This window comes from Hetaerina americana, unplaced genomic scaffold (assembly GCF_022747635.1).
Source record: "Hetaerina americana unplaced genomic scaffold, ioHetAmer1.1.p SCAF_10, whole genome shotgun sequence".
Taxonomy (NCBI): Eukaryota; Metazoa; Arthropoda; class Insecta; order Odonata; family Calopterygidae; genus Hetaerina; species Hetaerina americana.
The window spans coordinates 75,372,479-75,397,293 of NW_027286070.1; the positions used below are offsets into that span (position 1 = coordinate 75,372,479).

Genomic DNA, 24,815 nt, shown 5'->3' on the forward strand with positions numbered 1-24,815 from the left:
AAACCAGCGGATCAAATAAAACTGGCAAACGAATTCAATAGTTCCTTATTAAAGCTACCATTTGTAAAGATGGTTAATGTACAAGATCCTCCTCATGATATCAATATCTCCTTTGCTACGTCTTACAAGTCTATTTATCTTAAACCATGCAACATTTCAGAGCTTTGCTCATACATTACCAAGGTAGGAAAGAAAGCCTCAACTGATATAAATGGTACATCAGGAAAAATAATTCATAATTGTATAGATGAAATTTTAAGTCCCTTACTCTTACTTGTAAATCAGAGTCTGAGAGAAGGCACATATCCTGATGCCCTCAAAGTATCCAAGATATTACCAATTTATAAAAACAAAGGGGGAAAAAATCATGTGAGAAATTATCGGCCCATCTCTATAATCCCCCAGCTAGGAAAAATATTTGAGTATGTGTTTAATAAAAGGTTAATAGAATTCCTTGGAGGTAATAACCTGCTATCCCCAAAATAATTTGGATTCAGAAAAGGGAAGTCAACAGAGCGGGAAATTTTCAATGCAGTTGACATCATCATACAACAAATTAACTCCAAGCAGAAAGTAATGGGTGTATTCTTTGACTTGTCCAGAGCATTTGATATGGTTAAGCATGATAAACTCCTGTTCAAATGTGACCAAATGGGTATTTGAGGCACAGCACAGCAGTGGTTGGGAACATACCTCAAAAATCGGCAACAAAGGGTAGCTGTCCAGAAGAATGGGAATACCTTCTTCTCTTCACCATTTGGTGTTGAAAAAGGTGTTCCTCAAGGGTCAGTGTTGGGTCCAACTTTATTTCTCATTTATATAAATGACCTACCCAAAATATTACGTGTAAATCCTCTCGGTAACTGTGTCTTATTTGCAGATGATGTGAGCTTTGTGCTGAATCAGAAATCCTTTGAAGATTTGATGACTCTAGATAAAACCATTATTCAAGACATGGGCATGCGGTGCAATGGGAATAACTTCATTCTCAATGAAACAAAAACTCAGGCCATGATTTTCTCTGCAAAAACCTGCCATTCCGATAAAAGTACTTCTCAGCCTATGTCAAACAACTGTAAAATTATTAACTAGTATAAATTTTTGGGAATATATTTTGATAAATACCTGAAATGGGACCTGCACATCACAAATATAAGTAAAAAATTAAATTCTGTGTACTATCTTTTTTCAATTCTGAAACATACTGTTAGTATGGATGTTTTAAAAACACTACTATGGTCTATTTTATTCTCTTGTATCATACGGCATCAAAATCTGGGGAAGTGGGTCATCAACTAAGTTAAATAAAATATTTATTATTCAAAAGAAATTGCTTAGGTCCATGTGCAATAAACCCTATAGAGCCCACTGCAGACCTCTCTTTCAAAACCTTGGCATCTTAACAGTCCCTAGTGTTTTTATTTATGATTCGATAATTTTTGTAAAAAAGAACATGCATCTATTCCCATCAAATAATAGCACACACGCCTATGGGACTAGGACAAGAAGTCATTTGTGTGTAATGTCTGCTAGCATGAGAATGATGTCCAGGGGACCTCGTTCTCTGTACATCAAAATATTCAACAGGCTTTCCATTAGTTTAAAAAATGAGAAATCACTCTCTATTTTTAAAAATAAGTTATTTATGTACTTAAATGAAAAATGTTTTTACAGTGTGAACGACTACTTCAGTTCTGGGTAAATCTGAATTTTACATTGTGTAAATTTCTCAATTATGTGTTTAGCTGTAATTTTATTTTATTTTTCTTTTCTCTGGCTAGTAATCCAGTTACTGTACCTCTTCACGTGCCCTATACGATTACATAATTGTATTATATTCTGTCCCATACTTTGTATTTGTCAATCGGGGAAATAAAATTATTATCATTAAAAGTCGAAGGTTAGGAGCCAGACGAAAGGCAGTCCATGCAGCGTCTGTTCCTCAGTGAGGCGGCTGCAATGGCCTCTGACCCCAGTGGGGCGGCCAGTAAGTGATGGTGTCACGTTAAAAACACTATTGAGGAAGGCAACGGGAAACCACTTCAATTATCATTCCCAAGAAAAATATGATGGACAATACAGAGATTTTGAGTCCTGGCAAACATGGGGCTCGGCCCAATCGGCTGTGTGTCGTGCCCGGCAGCGGGGGAGGCAAGGCTTCCGTGGTTGTCATCCCACAAAATCCTTGCAAGGGAAAACCGGCAGCAGCAGGACCGAGGACGCAGAAGAAGAAGACCACATTAGTTAGAATAGGAACGTGGAATGTTAGGACAATGATGAGGACGGGGAAACTGGAGAATATTAAGCGAGAAATGGAAAGGGGAAAAATAGATATTTTAGGTCTATGCGAGGTGAGATGGAAGGATAGCGGGGATTACTGGAGGGATAATTATAGAATAATATACAGTGGCGGGGACGAGAGCCAACGAGGGGTTGCCATAGTATTAAATGAAAAGGTAGGAAGAAGCGTAGTCAACATAGAGCAGGTGACGGATAGACTATTACTAGTAGAGATAAAAGCAGAACCGACGAACTTGGTTATTATTCAGGTATACATACCACCGAGCAACCATAAGGAAGAAGAGGTCGATAGGATATACGATCAGTTAGAGAACATAATCGATTGTGTTTCTGCAGGGAAACATTTGATAGTGATGGGGGATTGGAATGCGGCGGTAGGCGAAGGAAGAGATGGTTATGAGGTGGGGGACTACGGTTTAGGCACGAGGAATGACCGCGGGGAGAAAGCAGTTGAGTGTGCAGGAGACAGGGGTTAGTCATCACCAACACTTGGTTTATACACCAAAAATGACGCGGGTATACATGGAAAATGCCAGGTGACTCAGAAAGGTGTCAGTTAGATTATATCCTGGTTAGACACAGGTTTGGGAACAGTGTGATAAATTCGCATAACTTCCCAGGAGCGGATGCGGACTCTGACTACAATTTGGTTCTTATGAAATGTAGCGTCCGTTTCAAAAAGATAAGGCAGAGGCGGCGGGTTAGAAAATGGAATGTGGAAGCATTAAATGGTTTGAAAGGAAGGAGTACAAAAAGGCGGTAGAGGAAATCATGGAGGATGGTAAAGAGCTAAGTACTATCGAAGAAAAATGGGGAAGGATCGAGAAAGGGGTATCGAAAGCCGCAAAAGACACCATTGGAACCGTTAACGCTAAAAGGACTAGGAAACCATGGATCACGGATGAGATGATTACAAAGATGGATGAGAGGAGAAAATGGGAGAATGTAAATACAGAGATAGGCAAAATGAAGCAAAAGATTACTTAGGGGATGATCAGTTTGGGTTTAGGAAGGGGAGAGGTACGCATGAGGCCTTTGCAGTAATGAGATTATTAATCGAGAGGAATATAAAATACAACCAGGAGGTATTTGCCTGTTTCGTAGATTTCGAAAAAGCTTTTGATAGAGTGAATTGTGAAAAACTAATGAGTATTCTGCAGAAAATAGGAATAGATTGGAGGGAAAGGAGGCTAATCCGCAACCTGTACATGTCTCAGACTGCTCAGGTGCGAGTGGGGAACGGGGAGTCTGGAGGGGCAGTGTTGCCCAATATCACCGTTGCTGTTCAACCTGTATGCAGAGGAAATGATTAAAGAGGCATGGGGAGAACTGGAGGTAGGAATGAGTCGGCGGGGTATTCATAAAATAAGTTACGTCTGCTAATTACCAAGCTTCAGTTTGTCAGTCAACCAAGGGGTTGCAAGAATTGCTGAGTGAATTAGAAATTTAGTGCAACAGATATGGGATGAGAATCAATATTAATAAAACAAAGGTTATACGATTTTCTAGAAAGAAAAAAGCTAAGTTAAACATTAAAATAGGAGGGCAATAACTAGAACAGTTAACGTATCTCGGAAGTGTTTTGGACCAACACGGTCAAAGTAGTACAGACGTAAGGAAGAACAATTGCGCTAGGCAAAAAGGCTTTCACAAGGAGAAGGGAGTTGATGGTAGGGACGTTGAGTAAGGATGTTACGAAAAGACTCGTAAAAACTTTGATATGGAGCGTACCGCGGGGAAACGTGGTCATTGAAGCAGGAGGATGGACGTAGACCAGAGGCTTTTGAAATGTAGGTGTGGAGAAGAATGGAGAAGGTGAAATGGACCAAGAAGAAAACAAATGAGGAAGTACTCGGTATGGTGGGCGAAGAGAGGGATTCGTTGGGAGAAATCCTGTGGAGGCAGGAAAAGTGGATGAAAGGGGTATTGATTAGCAGAGGGATGTTGAAGACTGTAATTGAGGGGAGAATGTTGGGCAAACGAGGAAAGGGCAGGAGCAGGATAGGGATGTTGGACGGAATGAAGGGAGGAAGGAGGTACACAGAGATGAAGAATGTTCAGTAGGTCGCGGGATTTTGTGTTTTGTTAGGAGTCACAAAATATTTATTTGGTTGTTGTGTCCATCCAAAAACCTTATTCAAATATAAATATATACATACATATTGTATATTTATTATGCATACATATTTACCAGCCATTTTATTGACATAGACGTCATTTTCACGCGTTACCTGTGAAAATCGACGAGTTGCAGAGAAAGTTAGAAAAAACGTAACGTAGCGTTAGTGAAAAACAGTAATTTTGAAGGGCCTGGTGACAGAGTCTGGAAAGTCAGTACAAAGTATAAAAGGACATGAAAGTGAGCGGTGGAGAAATAAAATGCCTTGCCGTTTCTTAAGTCTTTAAGCAGACAACCTTTATATCCGGTGACGAAAAAGGCTCAGCTGATACCTCCTGTTCTGACGCATTATTTGAGCAACAGCCTGCGAAGGATCAAAACTTCGCTACGAGGCAATAAGGGATAGGACCGGTAAAACGGACTGACCTTAGAGAATGCATGGAAAATATGTATTTGCAAAATTACGATTAGCTCCTTACCAGCTAAGAATCTGACAACACCTGCTGCAACACCAATATCATTGTGAGTCATAGCCCTACACAATAAGTACCTAGATTCCTAAATATTGAGCAAATTAATTTATCAAGCATGGATATTTGAATGTGGCTACTGCAATGTGCGCCTCTTCCGAAGTTTCCTGACAGTGTACTACAAATGGAATCTGATAATTTTTCCGGTATGTCAACAATGGAACCTGATGCTTGGTGGTGATTTGATGAATATATACGTTATGGAAATTGATATTTCTCCTTTGTCTAGAGATCAGATTTATAATAGAAATTTGGGATACCAACAATGGAATGTACAGTAAATATTTATGTATAAAAATATCATAAGTAAATCATTTCTTAGTTTCTCAAACATTAAGTTTTAGTCAGTATCTCGAAATTAAACGCAGACCTCAGATCAGCTATTTGCAGTAGTAACTAAATTAAACGCCAATACCACGTTATAATACCTGTATTATAAAATTATGGAAGAATCGTTCAAGAATCTGGCAAAACGCTTTGGCAGAACATGTTCGACCAATAACGTCCTCGCAAACGCCTCCTAAAACTCGTCCGAAGGTACCTAATTTATTCAAATCCCACCTTGGAATGAAATCGAAAAAAATCGCCGCGGATGGCGCCTCGTAACGTCCAGCGACGCAACCACCAAAACGGAGCGTCCTCGCAGACGTGGCGACGCCAAGCGCGACAACGGCCAACTACAATGGTGCGCGCGTCCCCGTGGCGGTGGCGCGCGCGCGTCCTCTATGCGACGCGATGGAGAGAGAGAGCATCGTGCAGCAGCGGCGGTGGTTGACTATGCGGTGGGTCCCCAGCACCGCCACCACCCTCCCATCCTTCTTTCCATCCCGTTCCCAATCTCCTCTCCGGAGTCGGGGAAGCCCATCCACGTTGGGGAAGAAAGTGGGGGAAAGGGCGCCTCCAGCGGATCGATAGTGTTGTCCGCGGAGGGGATGAGGGAGCCACTGTCGTGGCGGGAAGGGTCGAGAGAGAGGGTAGTTTTTCCGTCGGCCCGGGCGTGGACCTAACCAGACGTTCTCCCCTCCACAGCACACCCTCTCTACGTTTGCTTCTCGCTCACACAGACTCGAACGCACTCAATCGCACGCACTCACGCACGCCGGCGCTCCCTCCCTTCCTCTCTCAAGTACCCCCCCCCCTCCCCTCCCCCACGGCATCCCTCCCCTCCCTGTGAGACTATTGCCCTCGGAAACGAAATACAAATAAATAAATGAACCTGTCAGATGCACGGGGATGCCCGATGGGGGATCGGGAGCTTAGGGATGCGAGGCGGGAGAGAGCACACACCCCCAACGCCGCCTCGGGATATTGCGGCGGTGGGGGATGGTGGTGTTCCCCACTTCTGTGCCCCCCCTCCACATCCTTCCCTAATGTGCTGGAACGATCCTCGCCCCCACCCCCTCCCCCATGCCAAGGTGTCCGCCGAATGGCCGAACTCGACGCATTTCCTTCGGCCATATCCTCATTTCTGGTCGTCCTCCGTCCGTTCTGGCTTTGCGCTGAAATTTCGGAGGCGTCCGGGCGTTTGGGAGGACACGTCGAGGCATTCCCAACCGATTTTGCTCCCCCCCCCCATCCGCCCCTTTCCCGCTCGCGTCGCCCCCTTCCGCACCCACCCAAACGCTCCCTCTCCCACAGGCACGAAGGAACTCTATGGGCGCTATAAGGCTTCTTCTTTTCACTTATCGATCATTAGCGTGCTGAAATTATTAAAGTCGGTGGGGGTGGATGACGTGGGTTTAGGAGGGGGAAAAGACATCTGCCAGTAATAATAGGGAAGAAGCCGAAAGTTGGTTGGAGGAATGAAGGGAGTCGCAGTTACGTGTACAATTGAGAGTCGACAGCCGTGCGTTTTGGCGGGCTTTTTATTATTACGCCCGGATGCCCTTTTTTTGGTTTGCGATGGTTGTTTTTTTTCCGCTCTCCTCCTCCGCCTTCTGACTCGCCTTCCGGCGGACGAGCATCCCTTGAATTGCATCGAGTGAGTGTTTTATATACCCCATTCTCACCTTCCTGCCCGCCTTCTTTTATTTGTCCATCCGCCGAGAGGGAGAGCCGCCCACCCATGAGAACACACACACACACACACGCACGCACGTTGAAATGCACACACACACACGCGCGCGTGCGAGAACGCCCCTCATCTCAAGCCTCCCTCCCCCACCCCCCTTTTTCATTTACCGATTTCATTTCTCCCGTCCCGCCGCCGCGAGCGCCACCATCGCAGCTGCCGGCGACGCCACCTTCGCCGCGAAAGGGGAAACTCCTCCTCCTCCACCTCCTCCTCTCCCCGCCTCCACACCCTCCTCCGCATCACTTCCGCCACGCCCCCTCCCACGTCAACCCCCTCAGCACACCGTCGGGTAGGAGGGGGTGAGGGGCTCCCCCGGCACACACTGTGCGTATGTTCCATTGCTGCAGCATCCAAAAAAAGGTGCCGGCTTCCCTCCCTCCCGCCTCTTTTTATCAACACACCCTCAATTTTTTTTAGGGAGGAAATTTAAAAAATAAATTAAATTAATAAATCCCTCCCATCCCAATCAGGTTTTCCCTCAGTCTGACGAAATTTCCCACCCGTTCGATTCCTTCCCTCGTCATCATCCCCCATCCCAGACGAGAGAAAGAGAAACCCCATTTGTTTGGGGAGTAGGTGCGACTGCTTCCGTCCACGGGATCGACGCTCCCCGGGACGCGTGCATCGGAGGCGCCCACCGACGGCGTGCCCACGCCGACTAGTAGTACGAGACGTCGAACGAGGGGGGGCTGGCCCGTCCCTCCCCTAGCCCCCCCCACTCCCTCGCTGCCTACGGACGACCCCCTCCCTCCCTCCGAGTGAGAGGGAGGGAGTGTGCATACCCTCCACCACCCCCGCCCCCTCTCTCCCCTCCTCCCGCTTGGACGTACGAGAGAGGGCCCTTATGCCGGGCGGCACCTCGGCGTATTCGTCCGCCACGGAACACCCCGCCTATTGCGACTACCCCCGCGGAGGGAAGTGCGCGCGATCATTCGTCGCTGCTGCCGGTGTCGCCGGGGGATCCCAGAGCCAGCCACCCGTTCCGTCTCTCACCACCCCCCCACCCCCGTTTAAAGGGGACGCGCGAATCCCGCCAAAACCCCACCAGCAGCGGCAGCACCTTCTTCCGCACCTCTCTCGCTCCACGCGCAGCTTCATCTCCTCGCGGATACCGGCTCGATCGAGACGCCCCGCTCGGAGGATAACAGTCTGCACGCACCGCGCCGCCCAAGAGGACAGTCAGTGGACCCCCCCCCCCTTCCTCTACTCGGCCCCACCGACAGTGGACCCCATTCCGAAGGACGTAGACATCTTTCACAAATCCCCCTCGCTGTCCCTCCCCCGTCCCCATGTTACCCCAGTTCTCCTTTCATAAATACATTTTTTAAGTACGCTTTTTTTTATTGCTACCTTTCGCCCCGCATCAAGAGCGGCGACCTCCGCTTGCCCCCGGTGAGGCTGTGACCCGCGGTCGTCGACCACGTTCTCGATTTGCCCCGCCGTGAACCGGAAACCACCTCCTCCCTCCCCGGAAATCAGCGGAAGACACCCCGGGGATCGAGAGACTCCCCCGTCGGACGCCTCCCACTCGCTCGCACCCTGCGGGACGCAGGATCCCCTCGCAGGGAAGGAAGAGGGGTTGGGACCTCGCGACTGGAGGCCTCTCCTCCTCCCCCGGTCGAATCTCCGCTTCTCGCGCGCGCCCAACTCCGGCGGAGAGCCCTCGGCTCCTGAGTGGGAGGATGCTGGAGGTGGTGTTGCCGTGACACGGTGGTGTGGCTCCTCTCGCGGAAGTGGTGTCCGCCGCCGGGAAGGGAGGTCGCCGGGGGACGATGGTGCTCTCTCGGTGGACGGCCCTCGCGGCGCTCCTGCTCTCGGCGTTCGTCCCGTACACGCTGGAGCAAGATGAGGACATCCCCCACAACGAGTAAGCATCCCCTCCCGCGGAGATCGCTTTTGCCTTTGGGACGAGAAATGCGTGCCTCTGTACGTGAATCCGGTCGGGCATTGGCACCTGCTCCTCCCATTGGTTCCCTTTTTAATGTCACGGTGTCCTCCGCTTTCTTCCTTCCAATCGAAATTCATCCCCCCCCTCCCTCCGCCCCCGTCTCTGGGGTTCGCACCCCTAAACGGTTCCAAATGAGACGGCAAATACGCTTTACCTCTGGACCGATGTCGGCGTTATGAAATCAGACCTGAAGCAGTTTCTCGGTCGATATCCTCGGATTCGCCCGTTGCATAAGTTTGCCGAAACGTGGTCCCGCTTTTGGGGATTAGTTAAAGATGCACTGGTGCTTCCCTGCAAATGGGGGAATCGGTGATGCTATTGCATCGGAAATATATATATATATATATACGAAACAGCTTTTGGAATAACAATGAATAAAGGCGTTAAATCTACTGCATCTAATATTATCGGTGATTTTTCAGGGTATATCGGAGCCAACTTGCTAAATCATTGCTTTAATCAAGGTTTTTCGTTTATTAGAGCAACTGGAAATTTCATTCTTTCGTGCATCAGTAATGGTTCTCCTTATATACCAACCTAGAATGTTACTGACGTTTCACCTTATTCTTGATGCTGATTTTTAAGGTTGAAAAATTAATGTTTCTATACACAATACTAAAAAAGCAGGGTATATTAATTATATTTGGTACAAGTCTTTCCATGGTTTTATGCTTCCCCGTGCATATACTCTATATTCCACCGTTATAACTTGAATTAGAATTTCATGATTTCAACATGGCTGTGAAAATAACTCTTTCGGATTACCCCGGGGAATGATGCAACGAATTTGAATGCTCTTGATTGACCGAAAACATATTCTGTATGCATTACTAGCCATTGCCAACGGCGCAGCAAAAGCGATTACGTAACGTAGTGGAGAATTGCGTATCATTCGAATAGAGTATTCAAGCAAGAATTCAGATGGACTGAAAGTGTTTATTATGGATGAAAACGTTATGAACATGTATGGACACGTATTTCAACGCAATTCACTTACTGATTAAACACCCAAGATAATATATTTTCAATGTTTTGCCGAACCTACTCTACCTCAAGAAATTACTTCCATCTGATGAACTTTTAATGTAATAGAGTTAAATTTCGGTGAACATATTCTCTTAATATTCTAGGCTGGTTTGTCTTCAATACGAAAATACTTCAAACTTGGCTTATTTAATAAGTAAATCACCCAAGTACTGCAGTAGTTATCTTTGAATAGGTATTCTCAACACTGTGTCCTTCCACTATTTTCTCTTTATCTTCAAATCAAATTTTTCCTACACGAATTAATTACTTTTCCGTGAATCAACGATTGCTGATATGATCTATTACCAAATGATCTTCTGCATTTTTCTTCCTTTGGAAATGATTTAAATAATAAATATCCAATTATAATAAATCCTAAAATTTGCACCCTAAAAATATGATTAATATTTTGACGACAAAAAATCCCTTAAATCCAAAAACGCTTTTGAAAATACCAATTCGATCATTTGCGTATTATTTGTGGCGCAATCGAACTTGGAAATGAAATTTCAATCCCTAAGCCATTCTCATTTTGAGCGAATTTCGAACCCGGGGGACCTATCCGCGTTGTAAGGCGATTCCACTGTGTTTTTAAACGGGTCACCTTAGCTGATTTTTGAAAAATATATTAATCTCTAGTCTGGCGGAGTTCTTCATTTAGTGGTACTTTCCTTATATAAAATTTCTCTCTCTAGAGCGAGAACTTACACGATTCATGGAGTTTCAAAAGCTGCAGCTCCAGGGATTTTGCGTATTACTCCAGTACTTATGCCGTTTGATGTTCAATTTCAAAGGACTTCCTTCCTTCCCCCCCTCCAGTGCACTCGCCACGCTCCTGTCGTCTCTCTCTCTCTCTCCACTCCTAACATAGTAATATATCCTCCTAACGTGGATTGTGGATATCATTTGCCTTTATGGCTTGCATTTCTCTATTATTTATTTCTCCATTTTTGAGCCTTTTAATGGAAATGCTGAGATAACGTTTACATACCCAAGGCTTTACACTGGAGTCAATTGAAACACCGTGTGATGGGGCGGGTTTACACATATCCTCATGAATGCGCAGGGGTTTAAAATACATGGGAGAGAGATAATTAAAAAGAAATGCGCCATAACGTGTTATTATCTGTATATTATTTATTTAAACAACATTCATTTTCCTTGTGGCAAACTCAGACTGGTTTTCGTGTTTATTAGGGTAGGTGTTTCGGGCCAGCCATTGATAGCGACGATGCATCCATGACCTTTCCGTGATCTTGAAGTTTTTCCGTGCCTCACTCTCAAGAGAGAGTAATTAATGGATACGCCTAGGTCGCGTAAGAAATGTCGATTACAGCGTACTTCGTCTTCAGTGCACTCTCGTTAACCGGATTACACTCTATCCGGTTTCGGCATTCCCGGGGGAAGAATCATCCACACATCTCGTAAAATGTGCATATTTTTTGGGCCTTTTCGGGAGAGAAAGATTTGAGGAAATATATTGATGGGTGAGATTTTTCTTGCCTTTCCTAATCTCAATGTCAGGCCGGCATGAAAGCAAGGTGTTTTTTTTCTTTCCAAGACTAAAACTATAATTTAAAATACATCGTCGTTTGTAATGGGGAAGCATAGTTTCGGCCTCCGATGTAACATAAATTCAATGAAACTTGTCACTGCCTTGTATTGAACAGGCACTCTTCATTAGTCTTTCATTCTTCTATAGCGACAAGTATTACTAAGCGACTACTAGCACTGACGTGTTTCCGATTAACCTTTAATTCGTACACCCGACAAGAGATCTGGCGCCGCACTGGCCGGATGAGAGATATTATACTGTACTAGGAGTCACAAGTCTCAGGATGAACGGATGAGTTTATAAAAACATCGATGCAACCAAGTCTCGGCTAGATTGCGCACCGACTACTAGCTGCTGAGTCCTACCAATCAGATGTCTCCATTTTACGATGCGCCATCGTCCGTATTCGGCAATCACTCTAATTAAGGACAGACAATAGATTAAAATGGTGACCAGTTCAACCTGGTCTACATATTTGTGCATCATCGCCATACGAAGAATTGACTCGAGTTTTCTGGCGGATAACAATTCCAAACGCTCGAAACGAATCAATGGAATCACGAAATGACTCCTTGAACACGAGGTTCGTTGTAGCGGGTGTCCCTAGCCGCTGCCGGAGTCCTCCGTTGGAGGAGTGTTTCTTTCCCTTCATCCTACTCTGTCTTCTACGAAGAGGAAACCGAATGTCGCGAGCGATTCTTCGACCGCGATTGAAGTGCGAAGCACCCGCGCTGTCCTAGTCCGACCCGGTCGCTCATCCCCCGACTCCACTCCACCCGACCCCTCCCTCCCTCCGTCACCCCCTCGCTTCCACCGTATCCCTAATTCCCTCATCTCCTCCCTCCCCACCCCACCCCGCCCGTTTTCCACGCCCTTAAAGACACGCCTGCCCTCCACGCCCTCTTCTCATTCCCCTGTCAACTCTCTCTCCCGCACAGCCTCCTCTCCGGGTCGTTACTCTTAAATACTGTTTACGTGTGTTCTTATGGCTCCATCCAAGGGGGAGTTTTTCCAGGCCCCCCTCTCGACTCCATCCCCTTGGAATAATTGCCCCCCCCCCCAAGTTGGCGCCCTCGCGACCCGGCGAGACCCGGAGGGGTTGGCTTCACTTGGCTCCCCGCGACGAGAACGCTTTTGGATTCTAACCATGCGATGAGGACAATCTTAAGAAAATACTGTGCCATATTAGTAATTAGTATTGAAATAGTGGGGGGTACTGTGGATTCCCAGGAGGATCTGGATACCTAATTCGTGGCGTTACGTTTATTTACACACACACATGTGTGCGTATATATATGTATGTATGTGTGTATGTATATACATATATATATATATATATATATATATATATATATATATAATGTAGAAAAATACATAGATAAACCATAAACACAGTAATCAACCCGAAGATCGGTTTGGTAGGTGATGGCATAGTTCACCCAGTACTAAGCCCAATACGGCGTGTGAAATTCACACATCAGGGTATTATGGGGAGCCAGTTCCTTTCCCTGTGCAGGCTATGGTTTCTTAGGAAGATCTGGTACCTGAAAAATCACATAGCTTGTGTGGAGCTGCAGGTGCCCAGAGACCTGGGAATCAAACCCGGGACCCTTCCGGTCAGTAGTCCGACGCTCTACCCCCTGGACTACCGCGATCCACATACATATGTGTGTATATATATATATATATATATATATATATATATATATATATATGTATGTATAGTATAGTATAAAGAGCCTTTCCCACAAATAATTAAGCGTCTACATGTTGCCACGGTCGAACAAAACGCTTTACTTGACGCGTTTCGATAGAATGGTGTGAACTCGGTGAATGAATGCTATACATTTGAAAGAAACCATAAAATGTGCTGGTTGGGCTCCCAGGTCCTTCCTTCGGCGATCATTCCCAGGTCCAGTAGATAATTCCTCCTCCCGCTGAGGGATGGCGTGCAAAAGAGCGCAGGGGCGTCACGCAGGTTTTCTTTCGTAGCGCATAAATAATTGCGCGTCGATGCTGCAGTGCCCTCGTGCTAACCACAAATGGCATCCTCATCCTTCAGGCTCACACTCGCTATTAAATGGCATCAATAGAAAGGACATCTCTTTAAAGTTATCCCTTTCTTCTGTCTTGCAAATATGATGCATTTGGACCGTGGCCTCATCCTGAAACATTACAAAATTTTCTATAAACTCTAATTTATTAACTATGGTAAACCATAAAGCTCTTTTGGTCCTGAAATATAACCCTAGATTGACAGGTAGATCAGTTGGTAGCTATGATCTGTGATAGTTTTGGTTTGGTAGGCTAAATTGTGGATATTGCACGTAGTGAATTCAATGAAATTGAATGCTAGCAGGTGTTCCGTAGTACTAGTACCGAGGAGTCATTGTAGACGTAGTAAAGTATTGATTTTTAAGAGACTTGAAAGCATCGCTCATTTCCCGCCGTATACTATCTGTGAGGAGATCCATTGAGGAAAATAGAATGTGCTGAAATGTATAAGCGGACACTGAGAGCCCGCTCGCCATTCTCGCGTTGCACTCCTGAGATTTATCGGTGCAACGTATTTTGTTAGTTTCTTAACATTTTACATCTTACCGGTGGATTCATTGTGCAGAATCAGCTAAACACCAAAATTTAGCTGTTTAATGAATCACACAATTCGTGAAACGGCAGTTTATTCGCAGCTTGACTTGGGCTTATGAACAGGAAGCTAGTTAGAATGGAATATTTTATAGAAAATTATGATTTCAATTATCAAATTTAATGATTTGGAAGTTCAACTGCGAGTATCCATCTTGATCCAACCGCTGCGTTGAAGAGAGATATCGCCACTTTAAGAACCACTTTGCTTAATGCAACAAAATTCAGTGTTCTCCTTTCCAACATTTGTGTCAATTGGCCTGGCGGACGTTTTATTAGTCAAAGCCCTTCCAATCGTCCTGATAGTAAAGTGAGTCAACATTTGTACGTAATCACAACTTTAAGTGCACTCTTTCTCATTCTGCAAAAGAATCACTGTCGAATTATTTCCGCTGAATTAATCTATTCCTAATTGTCGAATTCATTCCGTTGCTAAAAATTAACATTTTCTATTTTATTATTAATCTTGCAGTATTAAATATAGCGCATTGTTTGATCACCGCGTCAACCCCTGATTTTTTTATCATTTTAATTAAATAATTCCAAGTTTTTTAACATAATTCGTTACTTCCTTCGAGGAAATATGGATGCTTGACGGGAATAATGTTTTCCTTCATGGGAAATCGAAAAAAGCGCTTAATTCTCTATGTGCCAATGTGTGCTGTCATATTGCTCTTGACATTTTGTGGAGATGACATTCTGAGGTGGTTCAAGCTTGTCCTTCCCTTGCAGTCATTCTTTCATTAGATCAAAAATGGCAAAACAATTATCAGTAGTGATATTTCTAACTGACCCAGAAATCGACTCTGCAAGTCTAAGCGAAGCACCTTACCGTGTACTTCTCTCATAATATGGTTCCTACTTTTGTTGCTCACAATATAATTCCGTATCATTCGCATAAAAGAGTATGGCATCGTTGAGGAAAAAGACTTTTGTGCCGTAATTATTTGGATTTAATTGGGCCAAAAACCAAAAAAACCCTGGTAGCACTTTTGCCATTTGTGGCATTTTTTTCCAAGGGAATAATTTTATTTAGAACTGTCCACAGATATACGTCTGTCAATGATTTCCCTTACCGCAACCAATTTAATTCATAAAATTATTCACGCCAGTAGCACCCAAAAACTGCTGTCAGTTTCATTGTCATCTTCATGGCCAGTGTCTGTACCTACAGGCATGGTAGCAACATTGCCTAAAGCTCAGAATCCGTCCGATTCTTGCAAATGTTCTTCTACAGGCGCAACTTACATCTGATCGTCATCGGATGGAAGATAATGAAATCCATCTCCACACACTCCACTCTGCAAATAAAACATTTGTTCTCACCAAATTCATGCGAGAAAACCATTTTATACAAGATCGACGGTAGGAAAATTTATAACATTGATAAGAGAACACACAAATGAATTCAAACACGCGAGAAATCAACATGAAAATATTTGTAACTTCCTTGATCTGTCAGGCCTAAGGTGGCGCGACCATGTAAAGTTGAGTCCCGTAAAGTAAAAACTCAATAGAATTGGCTCAAACTCGCAGAGGGAATTGGGAATGGCACAGCAAGGGTTTTATCGAAGCATCAGACCGCAGGCCCAACCTTTAAGGAGTAATTTAACTAACAACAGGCGATGGGGCTTATAGACCCACGCGCGGCCAATCGAGGGTTAAGTTAAGTAATTGATTCTCTACGATTGATGACCCGAACGCCTGGCGCTCTATGGCGCTCAATGGCTCAATGGTCGTGTGAGCTTAAGAGGGCGTAAATTAATGAACGGCTCCGTGAGATGACTAAAGGTGAAGGCTCCTCTTCCGAGGACATCCTCCTTCGCCTCTTTCGAGTCTTTCGAACCGACGCGCGCCCAGAATATCCTTGCAAGCCATAAATGACGTCAGGTCCGCGTTGCTGATTCCATTTCACATTCGCACGGTTGTCCATTAAGCGGCTCTCAGCTAATAGTTGACAGCCAATCTTCGCGTATGCAATGCGGGTCCAGTGGACAGTAAATATCAGATGCGCATACTTCAAATACCTTCCAGACTACCTGTCGTCAGCATCACTTTTATTTTTCCTTTCCCTTCCTTGCCTTTTCTGGATCTATCTAACTCCATAACATTTCTAAATATTTGGGCCAGTGGATCATGATGTTACGGTCAAAGTCTCTCCCGTTTCCTCCAACAGAGCACGATTCCGTGTTTCCGCGACCGACCAAACTCGTCTTGACCTCTTTCAAACGCTTCAAATTGTATATGTGCCAACAAATTATCACAGAGAGGAGTGAGTTTACATGGAGGAGTCATTTGAATGGTCAGAGAGAGTGAATTGAAGAGTGAAAAGGGAGGATGGAAGTAAAGCGTTCGTTTTAATCGATTTCAATGGAGAGGGGGGAAAGTGTGACGCAGCCTTTGGTTCAAACTGATGAATGATCCAATTATCCTGGAATGTTTCCATAAATTTATCTCATAGACAGCAATCGAATTCCGTTTCCATCTTATTATTGATGGCGAGATGATTGATGAAGTTATGCAAATTTAAACATGCATTGGTTCGAAAAGAGTTGTAGTTGGAAAATTGGAATACCATACCTCTTAAATTTAAACGTTCAATACTTGCCATTGACCCATTTGTTTATCATATACTTATTTTTTAGACCCATTTTTTGTCATAGATATATAAACGACTTAATTCGGGCGAAATTTAGATCATTAGGTCTCTTCATTTAACCCTTAAAAAGTCGTAAACCCTTAAATAGTTATGCACTATTTGTTCATTAGACACTTAGATTTTTAACTCGAAAGAGGAAAAATACAAAATATTAAAAAAATCGGTCATTAAGTGTTTCTTTAGTGGAGCAATTGCTTGACTTGAAACTTGCTTTTATTTGATTGCCCTTACAAAAATTAAGTGGAATCTACAGTGACAAATGACTCCAAATTCGTGTAATTTCCTAAATAGATAGATGAGTGGGTAACTCTATTTCCCTAGGCATAAATAATCCTTAATATAGGGGCCAATAGAATATCAGTGGGATACACATTATGTATGAATAATACTCATAATTCACCTATAGGAATACAAACAAATATAAGTTTCAATAAAATAATCTAGTTTATAAATTAACAGAAGAGGTCATTTCATTCAGTTAAAAACTTTTTAGAAAATTTTAAGGTCTTAGATACTTTGAATATTCTTGCAAATCAACAAGGATTTTTTCTACAATCTTAAAATCACTTCCCTGAATCTTAACTTGTTCCCTTGTTCATTTTGATGGAGGCCATGCTTACTTCTGTCATGATGGCCGTGGTTGTCGCCATTTCGAAAATTGGTTTCAAGAACACTTATTGGGTCATTTTTATTTCGCACTAAACCTAAACATGAACACGATTACTTTCAAGTTTTTACAGCTGCAGGGGGTTTGCCGTTTTTAGTGATAATTTTAAATTTTTAATCTGATATTTAACGTTACATTGCACTTTGTATATTCAGGGGCAGAGCTTATCCAGCTCATTGAATAATGTTTTACCTGGGCATTTGACTGATTTCAAGCAAATGATTCGAATTACCCATTTTCCAAGCGAAAGTAAGTAAGTAAGTAAGTAAGTGGGAAAAACTCGAAAAAAGATAATTAACTTAGCACTCTCAGAATGACTTTATGTAGAATATGAGAATTCAAGAAAAATACATAACTGCACGGGCATCCCGATTTCTTTTACGGGGGTTTCTTCTCTCCTTACTGCCCCATGTGGCACTCAACTGTTTCAATAATGTGCCAATTGGAACTTGTTTTTCCCCTGAAGGCACCGCACTCTCCGGAAACATTATTACCGAGACAGACGCTGAAATAAAGAAGAGACCGGCTCATTAGAATACGGGCAAGTAAATTCTTCATTTACGAGCTTCTCATTTGGTTTAATTCGACTCATTTTTTGTTTTTATCAGCAATTATTCTGCTGTTTTCTTTTTATTAGCTGAAAAAGATACAATTAATTTTGCGATAAGTCATAATTTAATAATTTTCGAGGGTACACTCGGGAAGAATACCAAAAAATTTGCCGTAAGTTTTACATTAGACTTTTACTATGATGACACTATCACCTGCGTTTATTTATTTTTTTTAGGTGAGACAAATTGAAACTCAATGAAGACCGACGCGGAATAACCGAAACAAATGGAGGATGCGAAAACGCACAGTTGGAACCGACTCTGTTCAATGAATGTTTCTCTCGCTGTGGAACTGTGCCGAAATCATTCGATGAAGCGGCTTCACTGATAATGCCGTTTAACAAATACGAAAATTATCGATTCTCCTCACGATTGGAGGTCAGCGAGATTAAACCGCAAGTCAATATTAATTGGAGGAAACTTATATTACTTACTTATATTTAAAATCGATGACACGATAATTAACTCTAAATCTTTCCATCTGTGAAATGATCATAGATCACGAGTTCCTGAGAAAGCGGCCGGATTAGCGTTGTACATTTCATAATTCCACATTTACTTCAATTTTTAGCATCATAACTTTTTTCATTCGAGCTCCGGTTAGTGTTTACCTGTTGAACTGGGATGTGTTATCAAAACTCACCTGTGTCTGATACCTGTTGAAGTTGCAACCCTATCATCATCTAATATTACACGGATGCCCCGCAGAATCGAATGGGCGGACTATCTGGAGTATTTAGACAGAGAAGAAAACAAATGAGGAAGTACTTGGGATGGTGGGCGAAGAGAGGGGTTTGTTGGGAGAAATCCTGTGGAGGCAGGAAAAGTGGATGAAAGGGGTATTGATTAGCAGAGGGATGTTGAAGACTGTAATTGAGGGGAGAATGTTGGGCAGACGAGGAAAGGGCAGGAGCAGGATAGGGATGTTGGACGGAATGAAGGGAGAAAGGAGGTACACAGAGATGAAGAATGTCCAGTAGGTCGCGGGATTTTGTGTTTTGTTAGGAGTCACAAAATATTTATTTGGTTGTTGTGTCCATCCAAAAACCTTATTCAAATATAAATTTATACATACATATTGTATATTTATTATGCATACATATTTACCAGCCATTTTATTGACATAAACGCCATTTTCACGCGTTACCTTTGAAAATCGACGAGTTGCAGAACAAGTTACGAAAAACGTAGCGTAACGTTAGTGAAAAACAGTAATTTTGAAGGGCCTGGTGACAGAGTCTGGAAAGTCAGTACAAAGTATAAAAGGACAAGAAAGTGGGGCACAACAGTGGAATGTTGAAGACTATACTAGACGGGAGAATGCTGGGCAAATGAGGAAAGGGAAGGAACAGGATAGGGATGTTGGACGGGATGAAGGGAGGAAGAAGGCACTCAGAGCTGAAGAGGGACCTGATATAGAGTAGGATACTGGATTTTGTATTTTTTTAGGAATCGCAAAGTATTTATTTAGTAGCTGTGTCCATCCAAAAACCTACCTTAACCGGTAGATTACCTAATAATAATCAAGGTCGGAAAATGTGCACCATTTAACAAATAAATGAATCGGAATAAACACGTAATTCGTCATAGGTTTTAATTTGCAGCTTTAGAAAATGGTTAAGTAATTTAGGCATGCAAGGCAGTAATGAAAATCTACCCGTACACTCACAGGGAGCTATCCGACTATGGTGGAGACGAGTGCCTATGTAAAACGTGTATGCGATGGATCGATCTGGACCCGAAACTCCTCATCTCATTGGCTGTGAATTTTCTCTGATTTTTTGCAGAATAATAGAACTCACGGAATACGAGTGCAACATGAGTAAGCAGTGCGCAGATAAAACTTGCAATAATCAAAAGAAAATATCGATCATAAAGCGGTTGAAAATGGGAACATTTTCATTCCGCATATATCCCTTCATTACCGATTGCAGTCGAGTTTTACGTATTCCATGTTTCTTCGCCGATCATGAATTACATCGTGCAAAGGTGACGGATCGGATTGGACGAAATCGATTTCAATAGAGATATCTTGAGAAGAAACGACATGAAGAAATCGATTGAAAACAAGAGATTTCCAAGATAATGGCTTCAATAAGTGCTCTTGCTCCGCCACGCATTCATTGACATTGGCACCTACTACAACAACTAGTACAACATCAGGGAAAGGGTTGTAGTAATCCATGCACGCCGTACGATGTAAAACACTTTCACGTAATCCTCCTCTCGTAGTAGTAGTAGTCGTTGGGAGAGGCGACCCCCACCTGAGGTCGTTAGCACCATTTGGGATACCTTGGCCGATTTGGTGGAAGTAGGATTTTAAGGGGCGGCGAGAAAGCCGACTTCGCGTCCACATTATAGCTTAACTGAAATTGGTTGGGTGTCGATAGTTTTGCGTCTCGTCCGGAAGTTGGAGCACTGACACAGCAGCATACGGAGCCAAGTGAGAACCAGAGAGTACCCCCCAATGACTCTGAATTGGGATTCCCGAACCAGAGCCCTCCGCGTGGAATGCTAGTACAATTATATGATTATGCACTTCACGAAAGTTCTTCGATTTCTAATCATCGGAAATTGTCGTTCAACAGTTCTGCTTTTGGTTTCTCTTTTGCTCTAGATCTGTATTCGGCTCTCCAGTAAGAGAGTGTTTCTTAAATATTCAATTGTTCCCGGCTCAACCTTGTGGAAATTCATTTTAATAAAATTAAGAACACAAAGTAACTTTCCACTGTTCTTTATTAGCGTATAACCGGTTTCAACGCTCAAGCGTCATCACCTGATGATGAAGGACAGTGGAAAGTTACTTTGTGTTCTTAATTTTATTAAGAGAGTGTTTCTTTTACTTGTTTATCTGCTCAACTCCCCAAAAAAACAATTATAATGTTCATTGACCTGGGATTGTGGAAATAGGCGGTCGGGGCGATTTCGGTTAGCAACGAGAAACTGGCTCGCGGGGGAGGATTTCATTTTTTATCGATGCCTCATGCGACAAACTACAAACATCCTCAGTGTATTGAGCCGAGTGTCTTCGCTTCATGATGCTCACGATCCCTTTTTGAGTTGCCCCTTTGGTGCCACGTGGTGCTCGCCGACTTGACTCCACAATTGCGAGCTTCAGATCCAAAGCAATCTGCACAATCATCTCTCTATTTTGTATACTCAGGCTTTGGGTTTGTGTGATCCAGACAATCAATACAAGAGTGACTGCGGTGAAATGGCGCCGCAGAACAGGAGTGTAACTTTGGTGCGAATGGAGAGAGAGAGAGAGACCCTCGGATCGACACAGAAGATATTCATCTTTTAATCCTACATACATCCGGAAAGGCTGTGCGTATTTAATAAAATGTCACCGCAATTATCTGACCTAATGGCATTTCATCGGGTTTTTTTTACGGAAAAGACAAAAAAAGAAGATACCATTTAAAAATCAACATATAATTTATGAAAAAAATAGCGAAAAGTAACTTTGCATGTTTTTTTAATAAAAATGGATTAACATCATGATTTCTATATAAATATCGTGCAAATATATTTTCAAAACTCAAAGTAAATTCATAAAAAAACTAGAAAACTTGATTCACTAGTACTTGTATATAGTCTGTGTACGTATACACTGCAGCTGAATTACAGAGCACCACACGCCACTACAGCATTATCTTCTACAGAGGGCAAGAGCAATATCCATTGGCATAACTACATGGAGAAGGAGGGAGAGAGGGTGTGCAATGAATGTCGTGTCGTCCGCAGCGCCGCCACTGCGAGAGAGCATGGTCTGCTCCGACCTGATCGCGATCAGGAGGATCTTTCGACCGCCCGGAAGCAAATTGGACAGCCGACGAACTATTACATAGCCTTCCTTGTAAGAAGCCCCACAAAAAACCTTATATATGTACATTCAAACACGAAATCCCGCCATATGGCGAACAAATATTCATCCCGGTCAAGGAAATATTTTTATGTTCGTGATTTGCCTGATTCCGCCTTCCCCACCTATCCCGTGTTCGTCCTTTATATATGTTCCTATCCCTTTTCCTTATATCTCTTTCCATGTTTATATATATATATATATATATATATATATATATATATATATATATATATATATATATATATATATATATATTGTTGGACGGGATGAAGGGAGGAAGAAGGTACTCAGAGATGAAGAGGGACCTGATATAGATGTTTTGCTAGGAGTCACAAAATATTTATTTAGGAGTTGTGTTCATCCTACCTTAACCGGTAGATTACCTAATAATAATTATATGTATATATATATATATATATATATATATATATATATATATATTGTTAGCAGGTTATACAGGCATATATATACACACACACACACATATACTCACCACATCTTCAAGCACGGAGGCCATCGGATTGAAATTTAAACAATCGGTTACCGGACGTCTCCCTGCTTGAGAGCACTTGAAGCCCAAGTGGTTAGGCGAAATTAGGTCCAACTCCCCCAGCCAAATTCCTAGAAATGACGATACTATCTATCTACTAATAAAATTATTATTTTACGCGGTCGAGCAATTCAACGCTGACGCTTTCATGATTTCAACCGGCATGGCTCCACTCTAGCGGGCGTGGGAGGAAGTCCACCCCCAAGGATGCGGCGACATGGCTCTCTTGAACTGGTGTGGAGGTCCATTTTTTATTTTTTTCCTCGTTCTCAAATTAAAAATACGGATATCTTCATGAAATAGTTATATCATGCAATTTTTACAAAAATGGTGTCCTGGATACGCGTGTTTCGGACGGTGTGAAATGTAAAATGGGAAACACACAATCCAACTATAGAAGGTCGTCATGAGACGAACTGACCAAGAGGCGTTTCTCAAGAGCCAAAACAAGATGAAGTTAAACGGAGACAAAGCTGACAAACTTAGCCGTCGTACGCATAGTTTGTCACACAAAAAATCTACGAAGACGTTGAAGGGATTTTACTTGGAATGGCAATCTCAAGGGATCCGATCAACCAACCACTCTTTTCCGAACAATAAAAAAGCATTTGATTTTAGCGACAGTTGGGTGGTGACCTTTGGCCTAAAATGACGTCACACCGATTTTTTGCCCTTTTTCCTTGCTCAATGCCATCGTTTATCACTTGGGACCCTAATGACGTAATATCCGTGCATATATTCTCAGATTCAGCGCAATGCTTTTTCTAGGTGAAATGTCACCCAGATTATGACACTTTTAATCGCAAAGGTGCAGGTCGTTTTCCTTTAGATTCATGCTGAGTGCTGTCGACTTTATACTTTCACTTGGTCTGAATTGACATCACCACTCCGCAGTTTCCTTTTTTCGTCAAGGATCATTGCCGTCGATCTAAGCCTCTTCGAATGCGAAATGCAAGGCGTTTCTCGTACACGAAGGAATAGACGCGCCATCCTCGTTTGAGGACTTGGTTAGCAATAGGTTAATAGGACATGTGATGTAAAGTCGACAGTGAAATTTTGTTTGATAACCACTGAATATTAAGATTGGAAAACGCATTCTTCAAGATGACCATTCACTCCTGTTTTGATTTAACGTCTTAGAGTAACGGGTGCGCAAATACGTCCATTAGACTAACCAGCATATTTGAGAAATTATCCCAATGATTTGCATATTGGAAATGGTATTTCACCATTTTGCGTCCAGTATTACAACAACAGGTGGACGGTAGGGTTTCCCATTGGATTGAAAGCTCTTGGTTGCTGATTCCTTGTTCAAATCCTGTAATGGCCTCGGGACAACATTTCTAGGGAAATGTTTTTTTCTAACTTGGAGCGTGGGAAGAAACTACAGGGTAAGGAACCGTACCCTTGACTCCTGAATCCGGATTTTTACATGCCTTAGGATATGAAAGAGAAGGGGTTAACCTGCGAGGATTGCTTAATAAAGAGTGATCATGATTTTCTTTAATTCGCATTTTTTATTGTCCCAAAGTTTAATGTTATGTAATTTTGTTTGCTTGATCTGTACTGCATAGTGTTACACAAGTTTTATTGATTTTGGTCGAGTATTACGTCAGCGGCAGCCATTGTAATTTGAAATATGACGTTGATCTCACACGAATGATGAAAAGTTTCTTCCGAAGAGTAGAACTGCAGATGAAACGCGGCTTAAGTATTTTGATCCTCAGATCAAACAGCATAGCTCGATGTGGACCGGCATCACGAACAACAAAAGAAGCCAAATTGTGGGCAAATTCATGTACATATCTTTCTTTGGCACTGAGGTAGTGGTGTATCACCATGTTGCATGTACACAACAGTAAGTGGAGCATATTGGAGGGAATGCTGAGAACTACCCTGGGTGGTATCAATCGCAAGAGACCGCAGATCTAAGAAAAAAGATGGATGCTGCACCACGATAATGCACGGCCACACATCGCAAATGTTGTTGCTGAATATCTACATCTACATAACACCACGCAAGCCACCGCAAGGGAGTGTGGCGGGGAGTGCTAGGTCACCACCCGCAAAATAGAACAAAACCACAAGCAAAATTAACACATCCATGCAAACCTATATCCACAGTGACGTATGCATTCACCTTTTCAACTTAAACGCATGCAAATACTTATACTAACAACTAACAAACAAAATTTATCCAATAACTTGCAAGTATCTCGCGAAAATCAATGCAAAGTGTGTTGCTCATCGTTCCCTCCTTC

The 24,815-nt window shown here is 43.0% G+C and overlaps 1 protein-coding gene across 2 annotated transcripts in view; it reads left to right on the top strand.

Moving 5' to 3' along the window:
* Positions 1–8,691: 8,691 nt before the first annotated feature.
* The window catches only part of stol (voltage-dependent calcium channel subunit stolid), a 346,602-nt gene continuing 330,478 nt past the window's right edge, over positions 8,692–24,815 (top strand). For both annotated transcript variants that reach the window (XM_071598907.1, XM_071598908.1), the window contains exon 1: positions 8,692–8,891. In XM_071598907.1, the coding sequence (XP_071455008.1) occupies positions 8,797–8,891 (95 nt within the window). In that variant the 5' untranslated portion in view covers positions 8,692–8,796. The remainder of the gene's footprint in view (positions 8,892–24,815) is intronic.